The sequence below is a fragment of the Oncorhynchus clarkii genome, chromosome 4 (genome assembly GCF_045791955.1).
Source record: "Oncorhynchus clarkii lewisi isolate Uvic-CL-2024 chromosome 4, UVic_Ocla_1.0, whole genome shotgun sequence".
NCBI lineage: Eukaryota > Metazoa > Chordata > Actinopteri > Salmoniformes > Salmonidae > Oncorhynchus > Oncorhynchus clarkii.
Window position 1 is genome coordinate 62,304,107 of NC_092150.1, and position 25,459 is coordinate 62,329,565.

The window sequence follows — 25,459 nt, forward strand, 5'->3', positions numbered from 1 at the left end:
AAGCTATATACACAGGATTAGTGCCAGTACCAAATGTACAATGTGCAGGGATACTGGAGTATTTAGGAAGATGTGTACATGGAGGCAGGGATTAGGAGAAAGTAACTGGTAGCAGGATTAATAATAAACAGTATGGCAGCAGTATAAGTGGTGGGTGGGTGTGTGCGCATGAGTGTCAGTGTAGGCGTGATAGGCTGGTAGCAGGAATATATAAATACTGATGGCAATATACAAAGTGCCTTCGGGAAAGTATTCAGACTCCTTCATTTTCTCCACTTTGTTACGTTACAGCCTTATTCTAAAATGGATTAAATGCATCCCCCCCCCCTCAATCTACATAGTATCCTATGACAAAAAAAAAAAAACACCGGTTTAGACATTTTTGCAAACGTGTGAAAAATAAACAGAAATGCATTATTTACATAAGTATTCAGACCTTTTGCTATGAGTCTTGAAATTGAGCTCAGGTGCATCCTGTTTCCATTGATCATCCTTGGAGATATTTCTAATACTTGATTGGAGTCCACCTGTGGTAAATTCAATTGATTGGACATGATTTGAAAAAGGCACACACCTGTCTATATAAAGTCCCACAGTTGGCAGAGCAAAAACCAAGCCATGAGGTCAAAGGAATTGTCTGTAGAACGCTGAGACAGGACTGTGTCGAAGCACAGATCTGGGGGAGGGTACCAAAAAAATATCTGCAGCATTGAAGGTCCCCAAGAACACAGCAGCCTCCATTATTCTTAAATTGAAGAAGTTTGGAAACACCAAGACTATTCCTAGAGCTGGCCAAACAGAGCAAAATTGGGGAGAAGGGCCGTGGTCAGGGAGGTGACCAAGAACCCGATGGTCACTCTGACAGAGCTCCAGAGTTCTTCTGTGGAGATTGTTGTCCTTAGGGAAGGTTATCCCATCTCTGCAGCACTCCGCCAAATCAGGCCGTTATGGTGGCAGGACGGAAGCCACTCAGTATAAAAAGGCACATGACAGCCCGCTTGGAGTTTGCCAAAAGTCACCTAAAGGACGCTCAGACCAGAAACAAGATTCTCTGCTCTGATGAAGCCAAGATTAAACTCTTTGGCCTGAAAGCCAAGTGTCCAACCTGGCACCATCCCTAAGGTGAAGCATGGTGGTGGCAGCATCATGCTGTGGGGATTTCTTTCAGCGGCAGGGACTGGGAGACTAGTCAGGACTGCGGGAAAGATTAACAGAGCAAAGTACAGAGATCCTTGATGAAAACCTCATGGCTTGGTTTTTGTTCTGACATGCACTGTCAACTGTGGGACCTTATATAGACAGGTGTGTGCCTTTCCAAATCATGTCCAATCAATGGAATTTACCACAGGTGGACTCCAATCAAGTGGTAGAAACATCAAGGATGATCAATGGAGGAGCATTCAGAACCTCAGACTGGGGGCGAAGGTTCACCTTCCAACAGGACAATGACCCTAAGCACAGGCTTCAGGACAAGTCTCTGAATGTCCTTGAGTGGACCAGCCAGAGCCCGGACTTGAACCCATTCAAACATCTCTGGAGAGCCTCCTGGGTGGCGCAGTGGTTTAAGGCACTGCATCGCAGTGCTAGCTGTGCCACCAGAGACTCTGGGTTTGAGCCCAGGCTCTGTCTCCCACGACCGGGAGGTCCTTGGCCTAGCGTCGTCCGGGTTAGGGAGGGTTTGGCCAGTAGGGATATCCTTGTCTCATGGCACACTGGCAACTCCTGTGGCAGGGCAGGCGCAGTGCACACTGACCAGGTCGCTAGGTGTTTCCTCCAACACATTGGTGCGGCTGGCTTCCGGGTTGGATGCGCGCTGTGTTAAGAAGCAGTGCGGCTTGGTGGGGTTGTGTTTCAGAGTGCGCATGGCTCTCGAGCCCGTACGGGGGTAAAAAAATTAAATATATATCTGGAGAGACGTGAAAAATGCTCCCCATCCAACCTGTCGGCACTTGAGAGGATCTGCAGGGAAGAATTGGAGAAACTCCCCAAATACAGGCATGCCAAGCTTATAGCGTCATACCCAAGGTTGTAACTACTTATGTAAAAATCTGTATTTTATTTTTGCAAAAATGTATAAATGGTGCAGTTGTTAGAGTTCCTAACGATCTAAGGGGCCATGCCAAATCTATTCAGACTCCTGAGGGAGAAGAGTCACTGCTGTGCCTTCACAACTGTGCTGGTGTGCGAGGACCGCTGGTGTCCTCAGTGATGTGGACATGAAGGAACGTCAAGCTCTTGACCCTCTCCACTGTGGCCCCTAAACTATTAAGTTAATTGTCTAAAACGCTCTGCAGTTTAGCAAACCAAATGCACATTTATTTTACTAATTTAGTAGCTGATTAGCTATCTAGCTAAGTCGTTAGCTTTTTCCAAAATCCAGCATTTTATTTTAACCTTTATTTAACTAGGCAAGTCAGTTAAGAACAAATTCTTATTTTCAATGACGAATAGGAACAGTGGGTTAACTGCCTTGTTCAGGGGCAAAACGACAGATATTTAGCTTGTCATCTCGGGGATTCAATCTTGCAACCTTTCGGTTACTAGTCCAACGCTCTAACCACTAGGTTACCTGCCGCCCCATTTGCTTGGAAACAGCAGCAAATCCCCTCCTGGATCAAGAGCCTTGCTGTCTAATATTTGTTTTGTGCGTGCAGCAAATTGTGTAGCATTTGAGTTACTGGTATAGTTTAGGTCAGAAACTGTAGAAAATGTTAGCAATGTGCTTGTTAGCATTTAGTTCGTATTCTCTATGGGATTTTACATGAACTTGTTAGCATTGCTAACCATCGGAATACAGAATGTCAGTGGGGTTTGAAACAGCGCCCTTGTGTTCAGTTTGCTTTTTGCACATGCCCTGAGGATACACCCTGGAATACCACATGGCCATTAGCGTTGACCCGTTTAAAAACCTTTTTCAAAAAAAGCCACATGCGTCGAGTGTCGGAGACGGTATAATAGATTACACCTTGTTCCGATAGTGAGACTTCTTGTACGCGTTCATGTTCTCAGCCAACGTCTACCCTGAGAACGGTAGCTTTGTCCTTTAGTTTAGCGTGCACCTCGGTGTTAATCCAGGGCTTTTCATTGGGGAAGCAGTGATCCTTCACTGTGGGGATGACATTGGTGATGCATTTCCTTATGAAGCCGGTGACGGTGGTTAGCTCGCCGTTGCTGTCGGAGTCGCAGAACATATTCCAGTCAGCACTCGCAAAACAGTCTCACACGATAGCCTCTGTAATGGTGGACAATTTTTCTATGGTGCGTCACAGGTACTTCCTGTTGGAGCTTTTGTTTGTAAACAGGATGCAGAAGTATGGAGTCATGATCTGATTTGCCGGGGGGGGGGGCCTTGTATGCTTGCTTGTTGGTTGAGTAACAATGGTCTTTATCGCCCTTAGTGGTGAAGGAGACTTGTTGATAGAAGTTGGGCATCACGTGTGTCTTAGTGAAGCAGAATAAAAATCACAAGAAAAGCAGCCTCTGGGTGCATGGTTCATAGCCTTGTACAGTTCGTCAAGTGCTATCTTGTTGTTGTGGCCTGACTATACAAAACACCTGCTTTTTGCATGACAGACTGACCAGGTGAATCCAGCTAAAAGCTATCTCTTATTGATGTCACTTGTTAAATCCACTCCAAATCAGTGCAGATGAAGGGGAGGAGACAGGTTAAAGGCAATTGAGACATGGATTGTGCATGTTTGCCATTCAGAGGGTGAATGGGCAAGACAAAATATTGAAGGGCCTTTGAACGGGGTATGGTAGGTGCTAGGCTTGTCAAGAACTGCAACACTGCTGGGTTTTTCACACATTTTCCTGTGGTTTCAAGAATGGTCCACTACCCAAAGGACATCCAGCCAACTTGACAACTGTGGGAGGCATTGGAGTCAACATGGGTCAGCATCAATGTGGAATGGTTTCGACACCTTGTAGAGTCCATGACCCGATGAATTGAGTCTGTTCTGATGGCAAAAAGGGGGAGGGCATCATGTCCGAAAGCAATGTTTCTGAAAAACTGAGAATATTACAGCTAGAGCATCCCATTAATATAAAACCCATGACCGTAGCTCATCCATCTTATTATTAAGTGACTATACCAATAGAATGGAGGGAAGTGCTGGCCGGTTTTCCGTTCACCTTAGCCTCACAAGGACGCGCTCTCCTGCCTATTTTTCGACAGCGTTAACTCTTGGGTAGCCCAATGATTTAGTCGGAGGTACACAAAGAGCCCAGGACAGATGAGACGAAGTCGACTCCTTTAGGGGAGTGAGAAAGAGAGAGCTGATGGGAGCCCAAACCCATTACACAGATGAAGGCCAGTGACCTGGCAGGGCTTTCGCTTATTGCTCCCCACTCCCCAACATCCAATGCTATGATAGGCTAATCAGGTTTCCAACTGTCAAGCCTCCCCGTGTTCAGCTTTGGCACTGGCTGTGGAGTTGCACTTGGGCAGGAAGGCGGGCACAGCTAGGCCTGTGTGTACTGTGTAGGGGAGTGAACCATGACGCCACGTGACCAGACAAGCCTGGCTTCACTCTAATCTCACCAGAGCCTTATAGAGACAAGGAGAACATCCAAGACTGAAGAACATGAAGATTTATTTACTTTGTACAAGGTACAGAATTCCTCTGGAGTGTATTGTAAATGTGGTGAAATAAATCATGGTAATTCCTAAAAAAAAGGGATATTTATCCACATTTTAGATTTTAAAATAATTTATCTTTTTGAGTGATGATACTTGGCTTATCCTCTGGGGTCACTGTTAGTGGGATATAAATGGAGAAGCTAGGTGTGGAATTAGGGTGACCACATGTCCTGGATTGTGCGAGACAGTCCCACATGTTGGCCCTTTGTCCTGCAACCAATCAATCATGTCCTGCATTTTATCAACAAATTAAAAAACGGCACTAATTTACAAGAGAGCTTGATTTGTCCCGTATTTCAGTCAGACATTCCAACCTGCCTCTTTCGCAGTGACGTTGTACTTTTGACATACATACATATATGGTCTGACCAGTCTGTGTTCTTTTGCCCGTCTTAATCTTTTCTTTTTATTGGCCAGTCTGAGATATGGCTTTTTCTTTGCAACTCTGCCTAGAAGGCCAGCATCCCGGAGTCGCCTCTTCACTGTTGACGTTGAGACTGGTGTTTTGAAGGGTACTGTAAATTTACCCTTTGGTCTAGAGTCCAAATTGGAGATGTTTGATTCCAACCGACGTGTGTCTTTGTGAGACACGATGTGGGTGAATGGATGATCTCCGCATGTGTGGTTCCCACCGTAAAGCATGCAGGTGTTTTATTTATCTGCAGAGATATGCCATCCCATCTGGTTTGGGCTTAGTGGGAATATCAATTGTTTTTCAAAAGGACAATGACCCAACACACCTCCAGGTTGTGTAAGGGCTATTTGACCAAGGAGAGTGATGGAGTGCTGCATCAGATGACCTGGCCTCTACAATCACCCGACCTCAACCAAATTGATATGGTTTGGGATGAGTCGGACCGCAAAGTGAAGGAAAAGCAGCCAACAATTGCTCAGCATTTGTGGGAACTCCTTCAAGACTATTGGAAAAGCATTCCAGGTGAAGCTGGTTGAGAGTGTGCCAAGAGTGTGTCAAGCTGTCAAGACATAAAATATTTCTTGATTTGTTGAAGACTTTTGGTTACTACATGATTCCATGTGTTATTTCATAGTTTTGATGTCTTAACTATTATTCTACAATGTAGAAAATTGTAAAAATAAAGAAAAACCATGGAATGAGTAGGTGTGTCAAAACCTTTGACTGGTTCTGAGGATGTGTTACTGGTGATGTTAAACACTTCTCCAATAGTTGTTGAGATCTGATATTCTGTGCAGCGTAGGCCAATGTCATATAGTCAACCAATCACATTTGTCAAATCCTTTCAGTCTAAATTCCAGCTAAACGTGGAGACGACAGTTAACTACTTACAAAAAGTGTGCTTCTGATGAAGAGCTTCAACAGTAAGTCAGGAGGATACAGACAGCGCAAGAGGTATGCTAAGATATGCAGAAAAACATACATTTTTGACATAATTGTCATGCTTAATTCTATGGCTTTAGATTGCAGGATAAATCTGTTTCAGGCGTTTGAAAAACACAGACCACACAGCAGCCATCTTAATGTACTGGGATTTCTGGGATGCATGACACCCCTGATCACAGCGCACAGAAAAGGGGAGGGTCTTTTTTTTCTCTTCTACGTAAATCTCCTTAACGATTATCGTAAAGCATTAACAACTACTGAGCTGTTGAGGCGAGAGAGAAATATTTACTACCTCATGACAGGATGATGAATACGAGACCACACAATATATCAGCAGAAAGATTACCCTGACTAACACTCAACTAGCAACTTTGAATAGCTCACTCGTGGCAGAAAAGCTGGGAAATTGGAACAGTGCTCTTCCTTAGATCTTTAGTACTGGGGCAATGAGGGTCGCAACACCTCATCAAACCAACAGTAACTGGCCAGTACAGCCTAGCTGTCCCTGACTGCCCTCTCCTCACCACAGCACAGTCGAGACATACCTGCACAATGAATTTACATGTCCCTCTCCTGAGCGCCAGTATGGTGTTAGGATAATTTACTGTCAAGGGGCGCGTACTTCACACACACACGCCATGAGTTTACAGACACCACCTGATCTGTGATCACTCCTCTCTCGCTATCCTCTCACAACTAATACCACTAGATTAGCTAGTAATCATTTGTTTATCCTTTTCAGTTGGCAAGTTGAATGGGGATCAAGTGGCGTTCATTCGGTTTTCACCAGGAGGCCTAAACCTAGGGCCAAAGCAAAGGGCTTGTACCACTGTCCTCCATTTGCAGGGGTAACCATGGACCATACCAATTGGATTAAAAAGGGGACTCTAGATTTTCATTTAGATTTGACAGCTCTGAGGAAATGTCTAAATGCCATGACGTCAGTTAAACTGGAAGTGGCAATGACCCACACTGATGACCAACTAACCTGGCCAACAGTCAGGCTGACATTCTTGAAGGAGAAGTTTAGTTTTTTGTGTGTTTTTTTTAAAGAAATCTAAGCGGCATCATTATATTCTATTTTCCTACGCAGAGCTGTGCAGGCCAGGGGTGTCCTTATAGTATACCGACACACAGCTAATTAGGGGAAATGGCTTGAGTCACATAAAATGGAACGTAACGGATAAGGTTCGGGGGGGGGGGGGGAACTTCTAGAACATGTCTGGACACTAGAACATGCCATTTACACAGATTTGGTTGTTAAAAAGTTAAGTTCTCCTTTAAGACTTACGGCAAATGACCAAGAGGGGCTGGCATTGTTTTCAAAGTCCCAACACCTTGATGAAAAGTAGTTGTTTTTTATAAGCAAACCTGGACAATAGTTAGGTTGAGGTTGAAGTTGAATCCTGAGGTTGAATGCCTTGCTCTTTTCTCTGGGTGTAAATATATTTATGCAAGAAGTTACTCTTTAGCTAAATTCCCCTGACATGGCAGTTCAAGCTCTTTTATGGAGGTGCACCATAAATAGAAAAGGTAAAAGTACAAATCTAGACCTAAGTCTACACCAGTTCTTTGACATCAGCATTGCTAGACTAGTTGTGCATTGCTACTGAATAGGCTATCAGAGAATAAACATGTTTGGAATTCTCTATCCACTTTAGTACTTTCAGGATGAACAACACAAATGTCAACATCAAACCATGTTGTTATACATTCCAACCGAAATTAAAACAGGCCCTGGGACACATGTAACTTGGTTGCAACTACCAAAAATGCTTTCACACACACATTATGCTACTCCCTGGTAGGAGCAGTGGTCACCGTACTCTAGGCCAATATTTGCAACATTCACCCTGGCTTTCCTAATACTGTACCTAACCCTCAGTTCCAGTCCAAACCTTTGTGTGTATAAACTGACATAGCCTATGCGTAACTGATAGATGCACCCAAACAAACCACACACACATCATTTTTCTTTAGTTGCATTTCTGTAAACTTGTGTCATTAGTTGTACAAGAAAATAAAAATGTGGGGCCTCCTGAGTGTCGCAGCGGTCCAAGGCACTGCATCGCAGTGCTAGAGGAGTCACTACAGATCCGGGTTTGACCCCTGGCTGTATCACAGCCGGCCGTGATTGTGTGTCCCATAAGGCGGTGCACAATTGGCCCAGCGTCGTACGGGTTAGGGGAGGGTATGGCTGGGGGGGCTTAACATGCTCTAGCGACTCATTGTGGTGGGTAGGGGGCCTGCAGGCTGAACTCGGTCGTCAGTTGACCGGTGTTTCCGCTGACACATTGGTGCGGCTGGCTTCCGGGTTAAGAAGCACGGTTTGGCGGGTCATGTTTTTGAGGACGCATGACTCGACCTTCACCTCCCGAGCCCATTGTAGAGTTGCAGCGATGAGACAAGATCAAAATTGGGGAGAAAAGGGGGGTTAAAAAAAAAAACTCATAATTATGAAAAGTATTGTCTGTAAATGTATTTTTTGCTACAGTTGAAGTCGGAAGTTTACATACACTTCAGTTGGAGTCATTAAAACTCATTTTTCCAACCACTACACAAAGTTCTTGTTAATAAACCATAGTTTTGGCAAGTCGGTTAGGACATCTACTTTGTGCATGACACAAGAAATGTTTCCAACAATTGTTGACAGATTATTTCACTGTATCACAATTCCAGTGGATCAGAAGTTTACATCCACTAAGTTGACTGTGCCTTTAAACAGCTTGGAAAATTCCAGAAAATAAGGTATTGGCTTTACAAGCTTCTGATGGGCTAACTGACATAATTTTTGTCAATTGGAGGTGTACCTGTGGATGTATTTCAATGCCTACCTTCAAAATCAGTGCCTCTTTGCTTGACATCATGGGAAAATCAAAAGAAATCAACCAAGACCTCAGGAAAAAAATTGTAGACCTCCACAAGTCTGGTTCATTCTTGGGAGCAATTTCCAAATGCCTGAAGGTACCACGTTCATCTGTACAAACAATAGTACACAAGTATACACCATGGGACCACGCAGCCGTCATACCGATCAGGAAGGAAATGCGTTCTGTCAGGAAGGAGATGCGATCAGGAAGGAGATGCGAAAAGTGCAAATCAATCCCAGAACAACAGCAGAAGGACCTTGCAAAGATGCTGGAGCAAACAGGTACAAAAGTATCTATATCCACAGTAAAACGATGCCATTGGTGTCAGTTAATGGGGATCCTAATAAGAATCATAAAACCTCCATTTCAACTGAACAGACGATAACGCTAGCATAATGGCATGCATTTTACACCTCAAGGACTCTAGTCTACATGACCAATTGCAGGCTGGCCACAAAAAAACTGGTCTGCTAGTTTAAACATCAAGGAGGCCCGAATACCAGTAAGAATGTATTTCATACAGAATTTCTTAGAGACCCATAGAGACTACCTAAGCACATGAGGGCCAGTCCACCACACTTTTTAACCCAGTCTGTGGCTTAAGATTACAGTTCAGTCACGCGTAGTGCCATAGAATTAGAGCACATCTCATGATGGCAAGCTTCCCATAAATTATCAATATAAGACGCATCAGTTAAGAAATACAGGTCGAATAAACACTACCAATATTTTTTACATTTTGCATGCCTTAGGCTAGTCTTTGTTCCTGAAAATGAGTTCATATAAATAAAATGATAAACATTTATATATTATTGCAGAGATTCTTGAAAGTCTTAACAATCCTTGTCCGGCTAGGAAACTTTATCCCTTTTTATTTTATTTTTAATAGTTGAAAAGAATTAAAGGATTTCATGTAGTTTCTTGCAATAGCCCTCTGACTCTAAATAATATGTATCTCAAAACCTTGACTCCTAATTATTATTATTTTTTAATTACATTTGTTTAAAAAAAAAAAAAAAATTAAAAAGGGTTTTAGTCAACTCAGATTTGTATAAAATTGTAAATTAATCAGGAATGAGCAGGGTCAGCTATACCATAAGGACCCCTTCTTCATCTCCTGATTGCATGTAGTACAACAAGACAACGCATGGTCCTGAAAGACCTCTACTTTTGATCGATTTAAACAATATTGAAATCACCATCATCCCAACCATAACCTGTCAACTCCATCTCCCTTATAGATTAAGATTGAACATTTTAACCATAAAACCTCATTTTAAAAATAATGAGTTAAGAGTCATAAAGCAACTGAGGAAAAACTATTTATACTATGTAGGCCACTTGAATAATTAAGATAAATATGCAATTTGGCAACTCTGTAAAACATTAGCTCAGATTTAAAAATATATATATTATTTCAACTGTCAGAGTGCTGAAAGATCTGATAGAATGGTTGTTTTTAAATTGTAGATTTTCAAATTAATAATTTTCCATATTTTACCATTTTTTAAATTTAACTTGCATTTGAGGTAAAACATGTCAGTTTTGAGCAATGAGAATTCCTAATTCAATGGTTTTGAATATCTGTTGTCAACTCAGTCACTGATGGCTAATCCCACTAAAATCTTGTTTTTGTCAATATTTGAATCACTGTTCTGCAACATATTCTTAAACTATTGACGTCACCTTTGCTTTATAAATGTTGTTTAAAACAACAAAGGTGAGATTTGTATTACATATTTTAATAATCCAACGTTATGAAACAATCGAGGCCTTTAACCATTTTTGGGCCAATAAATTGAAAAAAAAAAATGCTTGTGTCTGATGGAGTTTAAATAAATCCAGTGTATTGCATTTTATGAAGACATTTTTTTTGTAAGTTGTTACTTTACAGCATGGGTGTCAAACTCATTCCATGGAGGGTCTAGTGTCCACTGTTTTCTCCTTTCAATTAAGACCTAGACAAACAGGTGAGGGGAGATCCTTACTAATCACTTAATACATCAATCAAGGACAAGGGAGGAACAAAAACCCACAGACACTCTGCAGAATGAGTTTGACACGTGCTTTACATGGTGTGATTACTTATCTGATACTGTGAGGGCTGATACTTAATCAAAATATATATATTTCAAATTTTATTAAGAAAAATATGTTGTTTTAAAAAAGTTGATTGTCCCATCTTTCAAGAATCCCTGATTGAATAACAGCAAATGAAAATTGGTAATAGCGTATAGGCTTAAAAGTGCAACTACATGGTTGATTATACAGGTGTACTATCTTAAAGTGACCAGTTTCTCACAGCAGGAAAATAATCCTGCAACAGAAAATGTTAATTATAAGTACCCCTTTCCTTCAGTCAAATGACCTAGTGGGACCATGGGTGAAATTATATTCATATTTTTCATAACTAATAAACATTTTATTTTTTGCCGCCAAAAACCCAGTGTTTCTATGTGAAACAGCGTTGTTATATTTGAGTCTTGTGTGACGTATACTAAGTGTAATATTGGGATGCAAACTCAAAATGTAATACATTTCAACTCTATATCTGACATGGTACAGGCCCATAACCATGTGTGGGAGGTGTATACTTTTGTTTCAGAGTAGGTTTGTTTAAGACTACCAAGAAACACTCAGTAAACCTAATTTATCCCACTGCAGTAAAAAGTTAATGGATTTTTTTGTAGGAGTTGATACATTTTGAGTTAGTGTAAATCAAGTCTGAAATTTTAAAGTGGAAATTAAACTTTAAGCCTTTTTAAACATTGAATACACGCCAAGTTTGCGACAACAGTGATCAAATTAAGATACGATATCTGTAGTACTCTGAAAGCATCTCTTATCTCCCATCCAACCCAATTTTCTCTGACAGGTCAATGAGAATTAATTTACAAATAATGTCATCACAATTCATCAGGAAATGAATTGCTTGGAAAATTAGGCCAATCTGATGGAGTTCAATACAATCTTGTTTACCCTGTTACACGGAATTGAATTAGTGTTTCACTATCTAAAAACACCTCACTCTCTGAAAGAAATTCCATAGACGGAAGGGTCAAAGTTCAATTAGGATGATTGATTGTGCATCTATTTAAACTAGTCTTAATATCAACGCATCAGGTCATGTGAACGCAATGGGCCTCCCACCAACGGCCTTTCTTTGCACTTCTACTTAGGAGACTTCCTGACAGAGGCAGGTAGCATTTAGGTAGCATTTGTGCAACACAATAATCTCCCCCCCCTTGAACCCCCATGTTGGGGAGAGAAAGGACGTAAATGAATGTTGACTGAGGTCATTAGTCCAACTGTTGAGACAAACCGCACCTAACAGGAAATTGTCCAACTGGTGACTGGAGAGCCAACACCTTTACGATCTGATTGGATAGGAAGGGGTCAAGGGGCTCATGTTGGTGTATCAAGTTTATAGATAGGCCTAAATGGGTGTTGTCTAGGGTCAATTTAAAAAGTCTACTTTACCTGAGTGACAGCTAATTTGAGGTCCCAGTTCATCTCAACACCATTGGGACCATTGAGTATGCTCGTGTTAACGTTGAGGTTTTAATACCAGTTAGCGATTAGCCCGGGTCTTCAAGAAATTGAGTAATCTTTGGTATTCTACAACAAGATTATAAAATAAACTTCTTGCTATGTTTATGATCCATCTACTTCCAGAAACCCCATCCTATATGTTCCCTGTTACTTCTGCAGCCATACAAGAACGCATTGACATTTTCACGTTTCCTCTGGCAGCCAACCAGCAATCCAAAAAAGGCATACCCAGAGTCCGGCAAAATATACATTATACAGTGCCTTTTGAAACTATTCAGACCCCTTGACTTTTTCCACATTGTTATGTTACTGCCTTATTCGAAAATTGATTAAAATCGACACAAAATACCCCATAATGACAAAGCAAAAACATGTTAAGGCATTTTCTAATTTATAAAAAATAAAACTGAAATATGACATTTACATAAGTATTCAGACCCTTAGTACTTTGTTGAAGCACCTTTGGCAGCGATTACAGCATCAATACTTTTTTTAGTTGAATACATTTGAAAACAATTCCAAAAACCTGTTTTCACTGTCATTATGGGGTTGTGTGTGCAGATTGCTGAGGATTATAAATGGTTTTATCCATTTTAGGATAAGGCCCTAACGTAACAAAATGTGGAAAAAGTCAAGGGGTCTGAATACTTTCCGAAGGCACTGTATGTGTTGCCAAAGGTTCCAGAAGCACCCCCACTGTCTGGGACCTGTATCTACTGGCAGTGTGCATAGCTGGATTATGTTCCTCTCGGGCTCTCCCTAGGTGAAACCTCTCTGACAACTGGAGAGGGACTACGAGGGAAAGTGGAAGGCGGGCGACAGCTGTACTTGAAGCACGCTGACGCAATCCCTGCTACTCATTTCAGACTGAGGAAGATGTTTACACTTTGGGGCGGGGGAACAATCTGAGTTCAGTAGGCCTAAGTATGGTACTGAAGAAAAACAATATAACAAGGAAATCCATGACCAATAAGTGATTAGTTTGAATTATAATGAATTGTAATTACAATGTGACAATGTTTTGATTAAGTGAATGCTTTGATTAGTAGCTATCAGTTAACAGGATGTGATTAATCTATATCTGGATTAATAACAAATCTTCCTAATAAAATCAGAACAATGTCAATGTGAGGAAAAGGGTGATTACTGATTGCCTTATCAAATCTATGATGATTAACACTGCCAAGGACAGTGCATCTTCCCAGCTTTGATCCTACATTTGATGCATGACCTTACCTTTGAAAAGGTCATAGTCTCCACAATGAGTCTTCTTAACACATTAACCTAATCAAAGCGTGGAAAAATAGCCTTCTCGCACATTTATTAGTGTCCAAATGTAGCCCTTCACACATCAACAGAAACCCCCAATAACATCAGCTACAGGTGGCTGAAGCCACAGCGAAACAACCTAGGATCATTATCCATGTGGTAGTGGTGAACCTTTAGCCATGGAAAGGAAGAAAGAAAGAAAAAAAACACTGAGCAACCTCACGGTCTGTCTGAACAGACTGTTTCCAGGCATGTTTTAACAATTTAATGGCCCCGAAACTGACACAGCTGTGGTAATGTGTATGCCTGTGTTATACAAAGGATGTTCTTATTTAATACTGTAAGGATGAAATGACAGTGTAATTTATATCCATTAAAGCTGAGATTCCGAAAGGTGAAACGGCACCACCGGTTGACCCCAAGGCACATTTGCTTTTGTTTTGTTGACTAAACAGAAGTGAGGAGCATAGAAACGGGGATGAGCAGTGTAGTAAAAACAATTGTAACAATTGCAACACATATTCTGTGGTTCTAACGCGTTGTGTTTGTGGGGGGGGGGGGGGGGGGGGGGGGGGGGGGGGTCTATTCGTTGTATGCAGTAATTACTTTGTTGTAATATCCCAAATGGACGTGTCACCATTAAGGATTCCAGCTTTAACTAACAGCCAAATGAGGACACAATCTGAAACATTAACCTTGAAATGCTAAGGTATTCATTTTGGGGTCCTGCTCTTTCATGAACATTTAATGAGTTTTGTATGCACTGCAATAGCAGCTGCCAAAGAATGCACATTGAGACTGGAGAGAGAGTCAGTGGGAGCGGAAATATGCCCCTTGCCCTGTTCCTAGTAGTCTGTACATAGGCTACATGGCCATATGGGAATGAAGGGAAGTATGCAGATAGCAAAAGTGTGTCTGGCTAACATAAGCAGATGGATAAATGACAAATGTCAATGATGTTATATTATGTCAGTGAGGGTGGACAATGATTTCCACCACACAATGAATCACTTTTACTGTCAGGGGCCGGTTGAGAGGGGTGTAAAGTAACAACAACAAAAAAAGAGTAGAACAGATATGATTGTCATGCAACCCTGCACACCTGTAGCCACCTAAACGTAGGGGGGGCACCGGGGAGCTGGACATGATTTACACAACTTTCCAAAATGAAAAGCTACAGTTGAATGAGGCCCGCTTCTAATCGAGACATGTAGCTAGTATCCACTGGTTTATATAACATTATTTGGCACGCTTAGCTGGCTGTTTGCGACTGACTGTTATTGAAATGCCGGCCTAAACGAACCGTATGGAGCTAACGGTCAACGAATGACTTAGCCATGCGCATCGCACGCTCGACTCGCTGACTGACAGAAAACAATCTTGAGTTGAACGTGAGGCAACTGTATTTTGCATTAGTGTGTTTTTTTATGCCATTGCCTAATCAGAATGTATTTACGTGGCTTAGCCATACCAGGTAGTGCAATAATGAATTTCACTTTATGAAGTGCAGACAAAAAGGAGTACACATATTTGATGATGTATGCACTACACCTACTACGGTATTTGGCTACCTAGCTTGCTGTGCTCGTGTGCCCGCTAACCCATTTTGTGAACTCACCTGTTTTAAACCTGAGGTCGTCATCTGTTGGTGAGCCGAATTCTTTCAGGAGGGACATGAACAGGATGCCAAAGGCGTTCTGGATCCCGAACACCGCTCCATTGCACCACATTGCAGCCAGCATAACCACCCAACCCCATCCTCCTTCTGGATGCACGAATTCGGGCTCCTCCACAGCCACGGGAACCTGCACTTGGATGGTTCCTTTACTATCCCCGTTCTCGTTCTTTTCCTCAGCATCGTCCGAGCGCTTTTCCTCTGCTTTCATTGGTGTCTCCTCTGCAGGCTCCGCAGCGACCGTTTCTTTACTTGCATCAGATTCAATGTCTGTCATGTTGGTACCTGCTGTCATTTCTTGGAGCGACTGTGCAGATTTTTAACACTGTCAAATATGATGACAGCAATATACCGGTAACTAGTCTAAATGGTGTGCCCTCAAGCTGCAGCCAAACTCAACTGAAGAGAATCAGATAATGGTATGTCCCAAATCGTGTCTATCTACATATAGGAATACTTCGCATCTCCTTTCAGCGAATTGTTACCTGGAAGATGCATCCATTCAGAAGCAGAAGCCGCATTGAAAATGTCTACCACCAGCTCGCACTGTCTGAAGTGTAAAACACCAGTGTTGCAATATTGTATAAATAGATACACGGGGGGCGGGTTGTGCATACATTATGCCGGTATCTGTCGCTGATTGGACGCATTGCTGTTTTTTTTAAGTATGACGCCAGAGCATTGAATAATCACTGTAGCGATTGAAAAATATATATATATACTTTCTAAAGACAAGATCCAGAACACATTTATTTCACCTGGTTATAGAGATAACTTGGGCTTGCAAGAAAAAAGTTAATTTAGGAGTCTCAGAACTGTGTTCCATAATCCAAAAAATGTAATCAATCCGGATTAATTTTACATACAATGGTGGTTAGGGAGGGGGCAATTAACTGTCATTATCCCCATGACCAGTAGGCCTATACATGATAAAAAACGAAAGCTAACACTTTTAAACAAAACTTCCTTTAAATAAGACATAATTGTACTATTTTTGCTATTGATTTCAATATAACGCCATAGCCAAGGTTGCACAGTGGTCTCAGGCACTGCATCTCAGTGGTTTGATTCCAGGCTGCGTATCACAACCGGCCATGATTTGGAGTCCCATAGGGCGGTGCACAATTGGCCCAGCCTCATCTGGGTTAGGGTTTGGCACTGGATAGGCAGTAATTGTAAATAACTACTTGTTCTTAACTGACTTGCATAGTTAAATAAAGGTTCAATAAAATAATATTAACTATGAATTTAGCAGCTCAATAGTCAAACAGTGACCTTGTGTACAAAGTTACATTTCTGGATGTTTCTGGGGATGGTTAACACCATTACTTCCGATTTCATATCCACATCTACCAGCAAATGTTTCATACCTGGAAGCTGACTGAAATATACCAAGTTGTCTAATGTCAAATCACAGCTGTGATTTGTTCATAAGGAGGCAAATCTTTATACCCGAAGATTGTGGTGGCAGTGAAAAGTAAAATTTACTCTCACAAAAAATTTAACATTTCTGAATGTACCAGAGCTAAATAGTCCATTTATGAAAAGAACAGCACGAGACAAGATGTACAAAACAAATTTATTAATTGAGAACTGTTCCTCAATGTACACGCAGTTTAAAATACAGAAAATAAAAAAGTATTTTAGATGAATGATTGCTAATGCAATTTTTTCTTATGCACCCACACAGACTGCCTGCCATTCACACAAAACCTAAGCAACATCAGCAACAGAATGAAGACAATTTGCAAGGCATTAAAAAGAGATCGATTAGCACACCACCACATTGTTGTCTTGAAACATTGACAAACATACCTGCAGAAGGTAAACATGTATGTGGGGGTCATTCTTTTCGTCATTGATGACAATTCTGAAGAAATAAGTCAACATCCACAGTTAAATTGATGACGTGAGCTTGTGAAATGTCCATTAAAGCCTGGGAACACTTCACTCTACTTCAGTACTTTTCAGGGACGCCTCTCCCGCCACAACAGCAGCGGCTGCCGGGCCCCTCCTCTTCCTCAGACCCTTCATCTTACGTGTCTGGAGCTTGGCCAGATCCTGCTTCTGCATGTGCAACCTGCCAAACTTGGTACCAAAAGTATCATGGGATATGTTCTTCTTCTTCTTGGGCTGTAAAGAATAGAAATGACAAAGAGCAACATGAGGACTTTGATTGCCTTGAAGTTTCAGTTCAATTAAGACAAGACGTTTAAAAAGAAGCAATCTCTTGCGCCATTTTACATAGCGGCTGTTGAAAGAGCGTGAAAAAGATGTTGACTGCAACTAGACATTTTTCCTACCTTCAGAGCCTTGGGCTGTTTGTGAGCTGTCTTGTACAGGTCATCTGATGCCAGGTGGGTTCTCCGCAAGATAAAGTCAAAAGAGGGCCCAATCTCCTCCAGTTCAATCCTTGGGGTCCGACATCCAGACTTCTTCAACAGAGACCTGGAGAAAACAAAGAGCTTTGACTAGTGATCATTTCAGGGGGGGTGAGATGGACAGTAGACACTAACTTCACAGAACGTGGTCACTTTTAAAAAGGGCCCATAGGGCTCTGGTGAAAGTATTACACTACATGGGGAATAGGGTGCCATTTGGGACACAGCCCGTATGTTCTAATCTATCGGGAATAATAGGAGACACTGGTAGATGGTCCAGCTGCTAGAAGGCAGACATACCTGTAGCTGCGCATGTAGATTTTCCCCTCCAGAGCAGTGAAGTGCAGGACATGCTCCAGACCAGCCAGGCGCACTGAAGGCACAACAGGACCTCTGAAGAAGTCTGAATAATAAAACAAGTTAGAGTAGAAAATGGTCAATAGTGTCATTGACATGAAATGCAATGTTATTATAAGACCAAAATAATGGAGGATTTGGGAAGTGTTTATTATCTAAATATTTTCTAGTTAAAGTAAATGTGTTTCAACTAAAGGGGAAATCTTAACTGTAGGACTGAAATTAACCCCACAACAACTTAACACTAAATTCAAAAGTTTAGCTTTAGACTAAATTGTACCTGTAAGAAGGCTCTTTAGGCGTTTGTGTTCATTCTCATGGTCAAAAGCATCCCCTGCAAACACCAGCATTGGTTTAGTCCCCTCGGGACATTTGCTGCTCTGCAATGCATTGGAAACCAAACAAAGTTACAGGAGGAAAAGTCCAATAAATTCATCATATAAAAAAAGACACGATGAACACTAACAACTTACTTTGTTTACAATCCAAGTGTGCCTGTTCCAGCCATTAGTGTCTTGTCAGTAAAAACTACAATTTTCCAAATTAAGCATTTTTAAAGAACGGGAAGACAATGCGCCTAGAATAGTGTTTAGAGCAAAGTTCAGTTGTAGATGTTAATTCAGGCCACCGGGAGAGACTGTAAAAGAGGTGTATTCATTTGGCCGATTGTAGCAGACTGTGGACAAAGACATGGCGATGAAACACTCAGTGTTAATTAACTAAGATTCTGGCAGATTGAGAAGGTGCATGACACCACTGTACTAATGTTGAACAACGCAACAAAAACTTACATAGAAAATGTCTTAAAATAAAAGGAAACATCACCTTGATGTCACTTAGGGAGTTATACTTCTCAATGCCAAGCTCAATCATATCCAGCACATGGAAATCAAACAGACGACCTGAAAAAAATAAAATAAAGGTCAAACTGCTGTGAAACGTACCAGACATCTCCCGTAGAGCAAGGTCTCCATCTCCCATTGATAAAATACAAAACTGCTTACCAAATATGAGATTGTTTGGCCTTTTCTTGTTGTGTGAGCCAAACAAAAACAGAGAGCTATCGGTTTTCTTCGAGAAGAATTCCTGTAGATAAGAGACAAAATACAGATGATTGGGAATTCTTACACTCCGCAGGGAGTGCTGATTTTAAGTGCTGTGAATACACTGCATTTTAAAATGATGCTAGTATGTCTACAGTGTAAAATACTGCTTTGACTACTAGCAGGTGAATGTTCACAAATTATCACAATCCCAAACAATTGGTATGTCCTAGTTAAACAAATCTGATATCAAGCGGAAATGAATTCATGCAGCATATTTAGTTAACTGACCAATGATGTAGAATCCTCAAATGGCCTAGTTATATTTTTCCTGGAAGGAAAAACAACATTTGGATAAAACACACATCTCAAGTACCAGACTAGTATTTATGCCTTGTTATTATTTCAGTAAACTCAGTCCTTCATGCCCAAGTATTAAATATCCACTTATCAATGACAGGGAAAAAATAAACATGATGAACACGAAATACAATACTTTCAGTACAACCAGTATACTACTGGGTTTGTTTGAAGACTAACTTGAATTAAAATCCATCACTTACTTTTTGTACAGTACAGCACTTGGTTTCTTCAGGGCATACTGGATAGAAAAAAAAACACATTGAGAGTTATCTAGCTGGCACTCTCAAACCTTGACAGTCTTCATGATTCTAGATGGGGAAGAGGGTCGACAGTCAGAAAACGTACAATATCTTTTAATGCCTGAGTGACAGTCATACTGGTGTTGCCTCCTTTCATGATCATGGCATTCTTGACGTTCTCTGTAAGCTTGGAAGCTCTGTTGTCAAGGAAGCGCTTAGCCCTCTTCGTCTTAGGTTTTCTGAGGAGACATTCGTTCAACAACAAAAGACACTTCAGCTATGGTAGACAGGGACATGAGTAACACAGCACAGATGATCGGGCATCGCTCTTCCATCTAGCGAAATGCACTCAATCAAACACTGTTTGGAAGTCTAGCTAGCTAGTTAACATTAGCCAACTACTTGCCCAATAAATAAGACTGCGATACCAATTATTGGTATACGGTCAAACAAAGCACTGCAAAAACATGTAAAGTTCTCTCAAGCCAGTGTTGAACAAAATTACATTTGAGCTTGCTCTACCGCTTGTCTGTGCGGTTGGTCCTTATGTAGGTTTGAAATTTGAGACAATATCCACAGGAAAGTATTATTAAACTGACTTCAAAACGCTGATTTATATAACCTGGCACTAGCCCAACAATGGACTAAATGTGCCTAACATTACTCCTTATAGTCCAAGTACCTTACAAGTTCTGCTTAGAGTGGAATTGGCTCTGCCAGCCATAACAGCCAAATACTCCATCTGAAAGTGACTCGATTCTCAACTGTCGTTCAGTACTTTCATATCACATCAAAATACATTGTTTCAACACAGTTGCAGCCAACAGTATTTTTCAGTGCCAACACGTTTGTGGTGTCGGTTTACACAGGTGTTCGGAGACGCAGATAGCTAATTTGCACAGGTACGCCTAAGGGATGGGCAGTCAACATTTAATACTAAACATAACATTGAAGGTTGTGCAATGTGTCATGACTGTCCTGAACAGGAGACCACAACCCTACAGATCATCTCTCACACCCAACAAAAGAGGAGAGATCTAGGGGTATGAAGATGTGGGGTTTTTATGACCCCCCACGGTAAATTTTAGGCCACACACAAAATTCCTCTCTCTCACTATGGAGAACCAGCCTCAGAACATTAAACATGAAATAAAGGGACTTTGGAACAATGGTTTCCGTCAGCCACAATGGTGGTCATGACGATAGATGGAATATGAAAAGTAATGTAATTTTTGTTTTGTTATTAAAGGTTAATAGATGACTTTATTACAAAAACATTGTAATTAAGAGTTTTCCCTGTATATGCTTGATGTTTATACATTGTACGTTGTGTGGAAAATGTCCAAATCAAACAGAATGTTTTGGTAAAGATGAAATGTGAAGTTAGTTGTCTAAAATTGGATTTGAGTAAAAATCTAGACCTTGCCGCTTAACTAGGTCCGCCCAGAGAATTGCCCTAAAGGCGGCCACGCCCACTTCTGACCGAGGGTATAAAACATGTGAGTTAAAAATGCAACACAAGGTGAAGACAAATAAATATTTTTCTTCTACCCATGCTACGGATGTGTAGCTGTGTTTAAGCAGGTGAATTCAAGCCGGACCACCTAGCCTCCACTCTCCATCGAATCGTGGTATCTACACTGTTTCATTCCTACGCTGTGAGCTCTGAGCTGTCTGTCCTCAGAAGACCCCCATCAGAGCAAGGGCGATGAATCAGACCACTAAGCCAAAAGGACACTGACATCGTGAGGACAACCAGAGAAGTGCGCCGGAGAAGTGCGTCATTTAGAAGCCTAAACGACCCACGCGGAGCTTCCCATCTGAGACCCCCAACGCGTAATTACATCATTATATTCTGACCCATAAGAGCGGCAGTTCGGGGACAGGCCAGGGTTAAAATAAGCATAGCTGACAAATTCACCAAAATGTATATTTCTCGTGTACTTTCTCTTTAAAAATCCCCATTTTGGGTAACACGTGCCATAGTGTGTTGGCCCGTTATACTAAGTTCCAATCAATAGCCTAGACTGTGTTTTGTGTATCTTTTATCATCAATTTAATATCTAGTGAATAAACAATCAACTAAGATTGGTGTGGTAGGAACTCATTGGTGGGACCCGGGTCCGTGCAGATTCCCGGATTATGCGACGTTCAGAATGAGATTGTAGAGGAAACTGATTAATTAAACTGATTAATTAGCGACTGTTGTAAAATCGATATTCTTTGAGTTAATTTGGGAAATAGAAACTCAAAACGAATTTCCCCATGGTGGCCCAGGTTAATGAGTTAATTGCTTGATTTGTTTAATCACGCAATTAGAAACCTTTAAATCATTCGATTAGCAACAGTCGTCACATTAACTAATACAAAGTCACGACAAATGTAACGGTAATATTTAGACTTGGTGTTGCCACTTGTTCGATAAAATACGGAACTGTTCCATATTTCATTGAAATAATAAACTATTTGTTTTTTAAATTATCGCTTCTGGATTTGACCATATTAATGACCTAAGGCTCGTATTTCTGTGTGTTTATTATAATTAAGTCTATTACTTGATAGAGTAGTCTGACTGAGCAGTGGTAGGCAGCAGTAGGCTCGTAACCATTCATTCAAACAGCACTTTGCCAGCAGCTTTTTGTCAAAAGAGTCAAAAAGAGTTATCATTTGAAACAGGGCTCAATTTGGCCAGTTGAAAGTTAGCCTACAAAGCAAAATATTTCTTATTTTCAATATACAAGACGTTCGATTTATTTTCTAAAATTAGAACACTGCGTGGTGATAAATTACAACCACGACATCTGTTTGGTGAGTAGACCTAGGCTTAATGATTGATGAAAATACACTGTCTTTATCAAACCAATGTTATTGCATATTTTCAGTGTGGAACCTGTATGTTTAGGGGGTTATAGCATAGCTCATACCAATTATAAATGGCCCTAACAGTTTGCAAAGTAGCCTTTTGTGGAAAATAGACGGGATAATTATTCAAAAACTGCAGCTCGTTGGAAAGTAGTTTGAATGCTCGATAGCAGGCAATGTGGAAAAGTAATCTTTAGATATGTACTGGGGGGAAAGTTGTGCTTGAAAGGTAACCACAGGTCGTTTCCCCCCACAGGCAGGCCGAGCCGCGACGTTCTATTACCAACTGGGACTATTGCCGAAAAGCCAGTCTCTTTGGCAATGACGAAGTGGAATGTTAGCTCAAAAGACTGGTACACAGACTAGTTCCAAGTCGGTTCTATTCATGGATTGTGTCAGCAAGGGGCACCAAAGTTTCCTTGCGTTGTTAAGATTTGCTAAAGGTAGTTAGCATCTATGAATGGGTTAAATGGGCACATGCAAAAAAGCATGTAGGCCTACACGCCTGTAACATGCTGACCACAACGCTTGCATGTGTGCGCGCGCATGTTGATTTTGTCCACTCACACCAGACGCGATCAGGACACGCAGGTTGAAATATCAAAACGAACTCTGAACCAACTATAATGTTTCGGGGACAGGTCGAAAAGCATGAAACATTTATGGCAATTTAGCTAGCTAGCTTGCTGTTGCTAGCTAATTTGTCCTGGGATATAAACATGGGGTTGTTATTTTACCTGAAACTCACAAAGTCCTACTCCGACAATTTATCCACAGATAAAGGGGTAAAAGTTTATAAATGCACAAGGTCCTCTACTCCGATAATTAAACCACAGATAAAACAGTAAACCGAAGTTGTTTCTTGTCATCTCTCCTCCAGGTTTCTTTTTCTTCTTTGGACTTTATGGGGGTTGGTAAACAACTTTACAGCATTACTACAACTGACCAGAGTGGACCTAAATTCATCTTTCAATCACCCACGTGGGTATAAAACACCATTGAGGAGATGGGAGAGGCCGGAAGAGCGGTTTGGTCAGCATGTAAGGTACATGTCAGATAAACAAAATTAAAGACACTTGATGGAAACAAAATGTTGGTAAACTTCCCAAATCGCGAAAAAAAACAAATATGCCAGACAATGTGGGATATGTTCGAGAAATTCCGGTGGAAACGTTTTATGCACAAAAATGTATATGACATTGTGTGGTCCTCCCACTACGATTATTCGAGAAAGCACGCTGTTTAAGGCTACAGATTAAATACATTATGTATTTAACAGGGTGGTGAAAGTGCAAGGTGACGAGCTTGATGCATCTTTCCAATAAATATTGAGGGTCTAATTCTAATGACCAGATACTTAGCTGCCGTTGAACAAAAAATAACATCGCCATGTCCGCACTGTATATGCGAACCTTTGGCTAGAATGCACGTGCCAATACCAGAGTGGGCACACAGCTATTTAACGCAACATGGGTTCTCACATCAGCGGAGTTGCAATTGCGATGCATTTCTATGTGCACTGGATCATCACGCATAGCAGTTTATCCACAAATCAATGTAATGGAATTATCTACGGCCGTAAAATGCGAATCTTGTTTTATGCGGATTTCAGTATATTCGCATGAAAATCCGTCACCGATTGGATGGAAACCTAACGTTAGTTAGATTTATTAGGCAAGCTACATAGCCAATGCTACATTGTTAGTTTCCTAGCAAGTGACTTCGTTAAACTACATAAATACTCTAAAGTTATAGTTTAAGGGTAAAAACCACATTAACCATGACATACTTTGGTTGGTAAAACACAACTTACATTACTCCTCCGTATTGTTTCATTTTGAGGACTTCGCTCGTGTGCTTGCTTCAAAATACTCCACGTGAATATTACAGCAGCGGAAAATGTCGCAGTTCATTTTGCGTCACATCCGTCGTCTTGTAGAGTGGATACATGTGCAGTATTGTCATGTGGCCATTGGGTGACGATAGAGAGCTATAAACGCGTCGACACGTCAACGCCAGGGTAGAACGATTGTCCCCTTGCATTGAGGATTAAATTGAAGGCCGACCGTAGTATTGCAGGCATTGTTTCCAGAAATCAGGATCCCCATTATAGTGAACTGGATTTTATTTTTATTAAACCAGGTAGGCCAGTTGAGAACAAATTCTCATTTACAACTGCGACCTAGCCAAGATTAAGCAATGCAGTGCGACACAAACACAGTTGCACATGGGATAAACAAACGTACAGACAATAACACAATGGAAAAGGCTATACAGTGTGTGCAAATGAAGTAAAATTAGGGAGGCAAGGCAATAAATGGGCCATAGTGGCGAAATAATTACAATGTAGAAATTAAACACTGGAGTGAAAGATGTGCAGAAGGTGAATGTGCACGTAGATACATACTGGGGTGCAAATGGCGATCTTCGTTGTCAATATTCGTGGATTTTTTTTTTTAGAACACAATCATGGTACCATTAATTGTTTATATTTCATCAGATGTGTTCTTGAACCGATTACTTTAACATCACAGATTACGTTATAAGGATAATGTAGTTGCTAATGTCACCCTCCAGTTTGAGACACTCACGAGTGCAGCACTGAGCCTAGAGTAGCTCAAACTGCGCATTAAATGTTTCCAAAAACTCCAAGATGGCACACTCTGAAATCACACTTCATAATCAAACGCGCCTCTGAGCAATCTCATAGGAAACAATGGGGTAAAGTAATCGATGACTAAATTAATATTTTTTGGTTTATGCAAACCCAACACCAACCCAAACTCTCTGAACTTGTTTTCATTACGATTTATTTTAAAATGTTAACTTTTGTATCTTAAATACAT

The 25,459-nt window shown here is 41.0% G+C and overlaps 2 protein-coding genes across 2 annotated transcripts in view; both read right to left on the reverse strand.

The window, feature by feature from the left end:
* The window catches only part of LOC139407059 (monocarboxylate transporter 10-like), a 53,910-nt gene extending 37,983 nt beyond the window's left edge, over positions 1-15,927 (reverse strand). Inside the window, exon 1 of the mRNA XM_071150375.1 lies at positions 15,312-15,927. Within this exon, the coding sequence (XP_071006476.1) occupies positions 15,312-15,663 (352 nt within the window). The 5' untranslated portion in view covers positions 15,664-15,927. The remainder of the gene's footprint in view (positions 1-15,311) is intronic.
* Positions 15,928-16,827: 900 nt separating this feature from the next.
* LOC139407060 (ribosome production factor 2 homolog) lies at positions 16,828-24,519 on the reverse strand. The gene is made up of 10 exons (XM_071150376.1): positions 24,427-24,519; positions 19,858-19,990; positions 19,713-19,750; positions 19,441-19,480; positions 19,111-19,192; positions 18,932-19,008; positions 18,387-18,486; positions 18,050-18,152; positions 17,672-17,816; positions 16,828-17,501 (listed from the first exon to the last, which is right to left on the reverse strand). The coding sequence occupies exons 1-10, from the start codon at positions 24,447-24,449 to the stop codon at positions 17,316-17,318; spliced, it is 927 nt and encodes a 308-aa protein (XP_071006477.1). The 5' UTR covers positions 24,450-24,519; the 3' UTR covers positions 16,828-17,315.
* Positions 24,520-25,459: the final 940 nt, after the last annotated feature.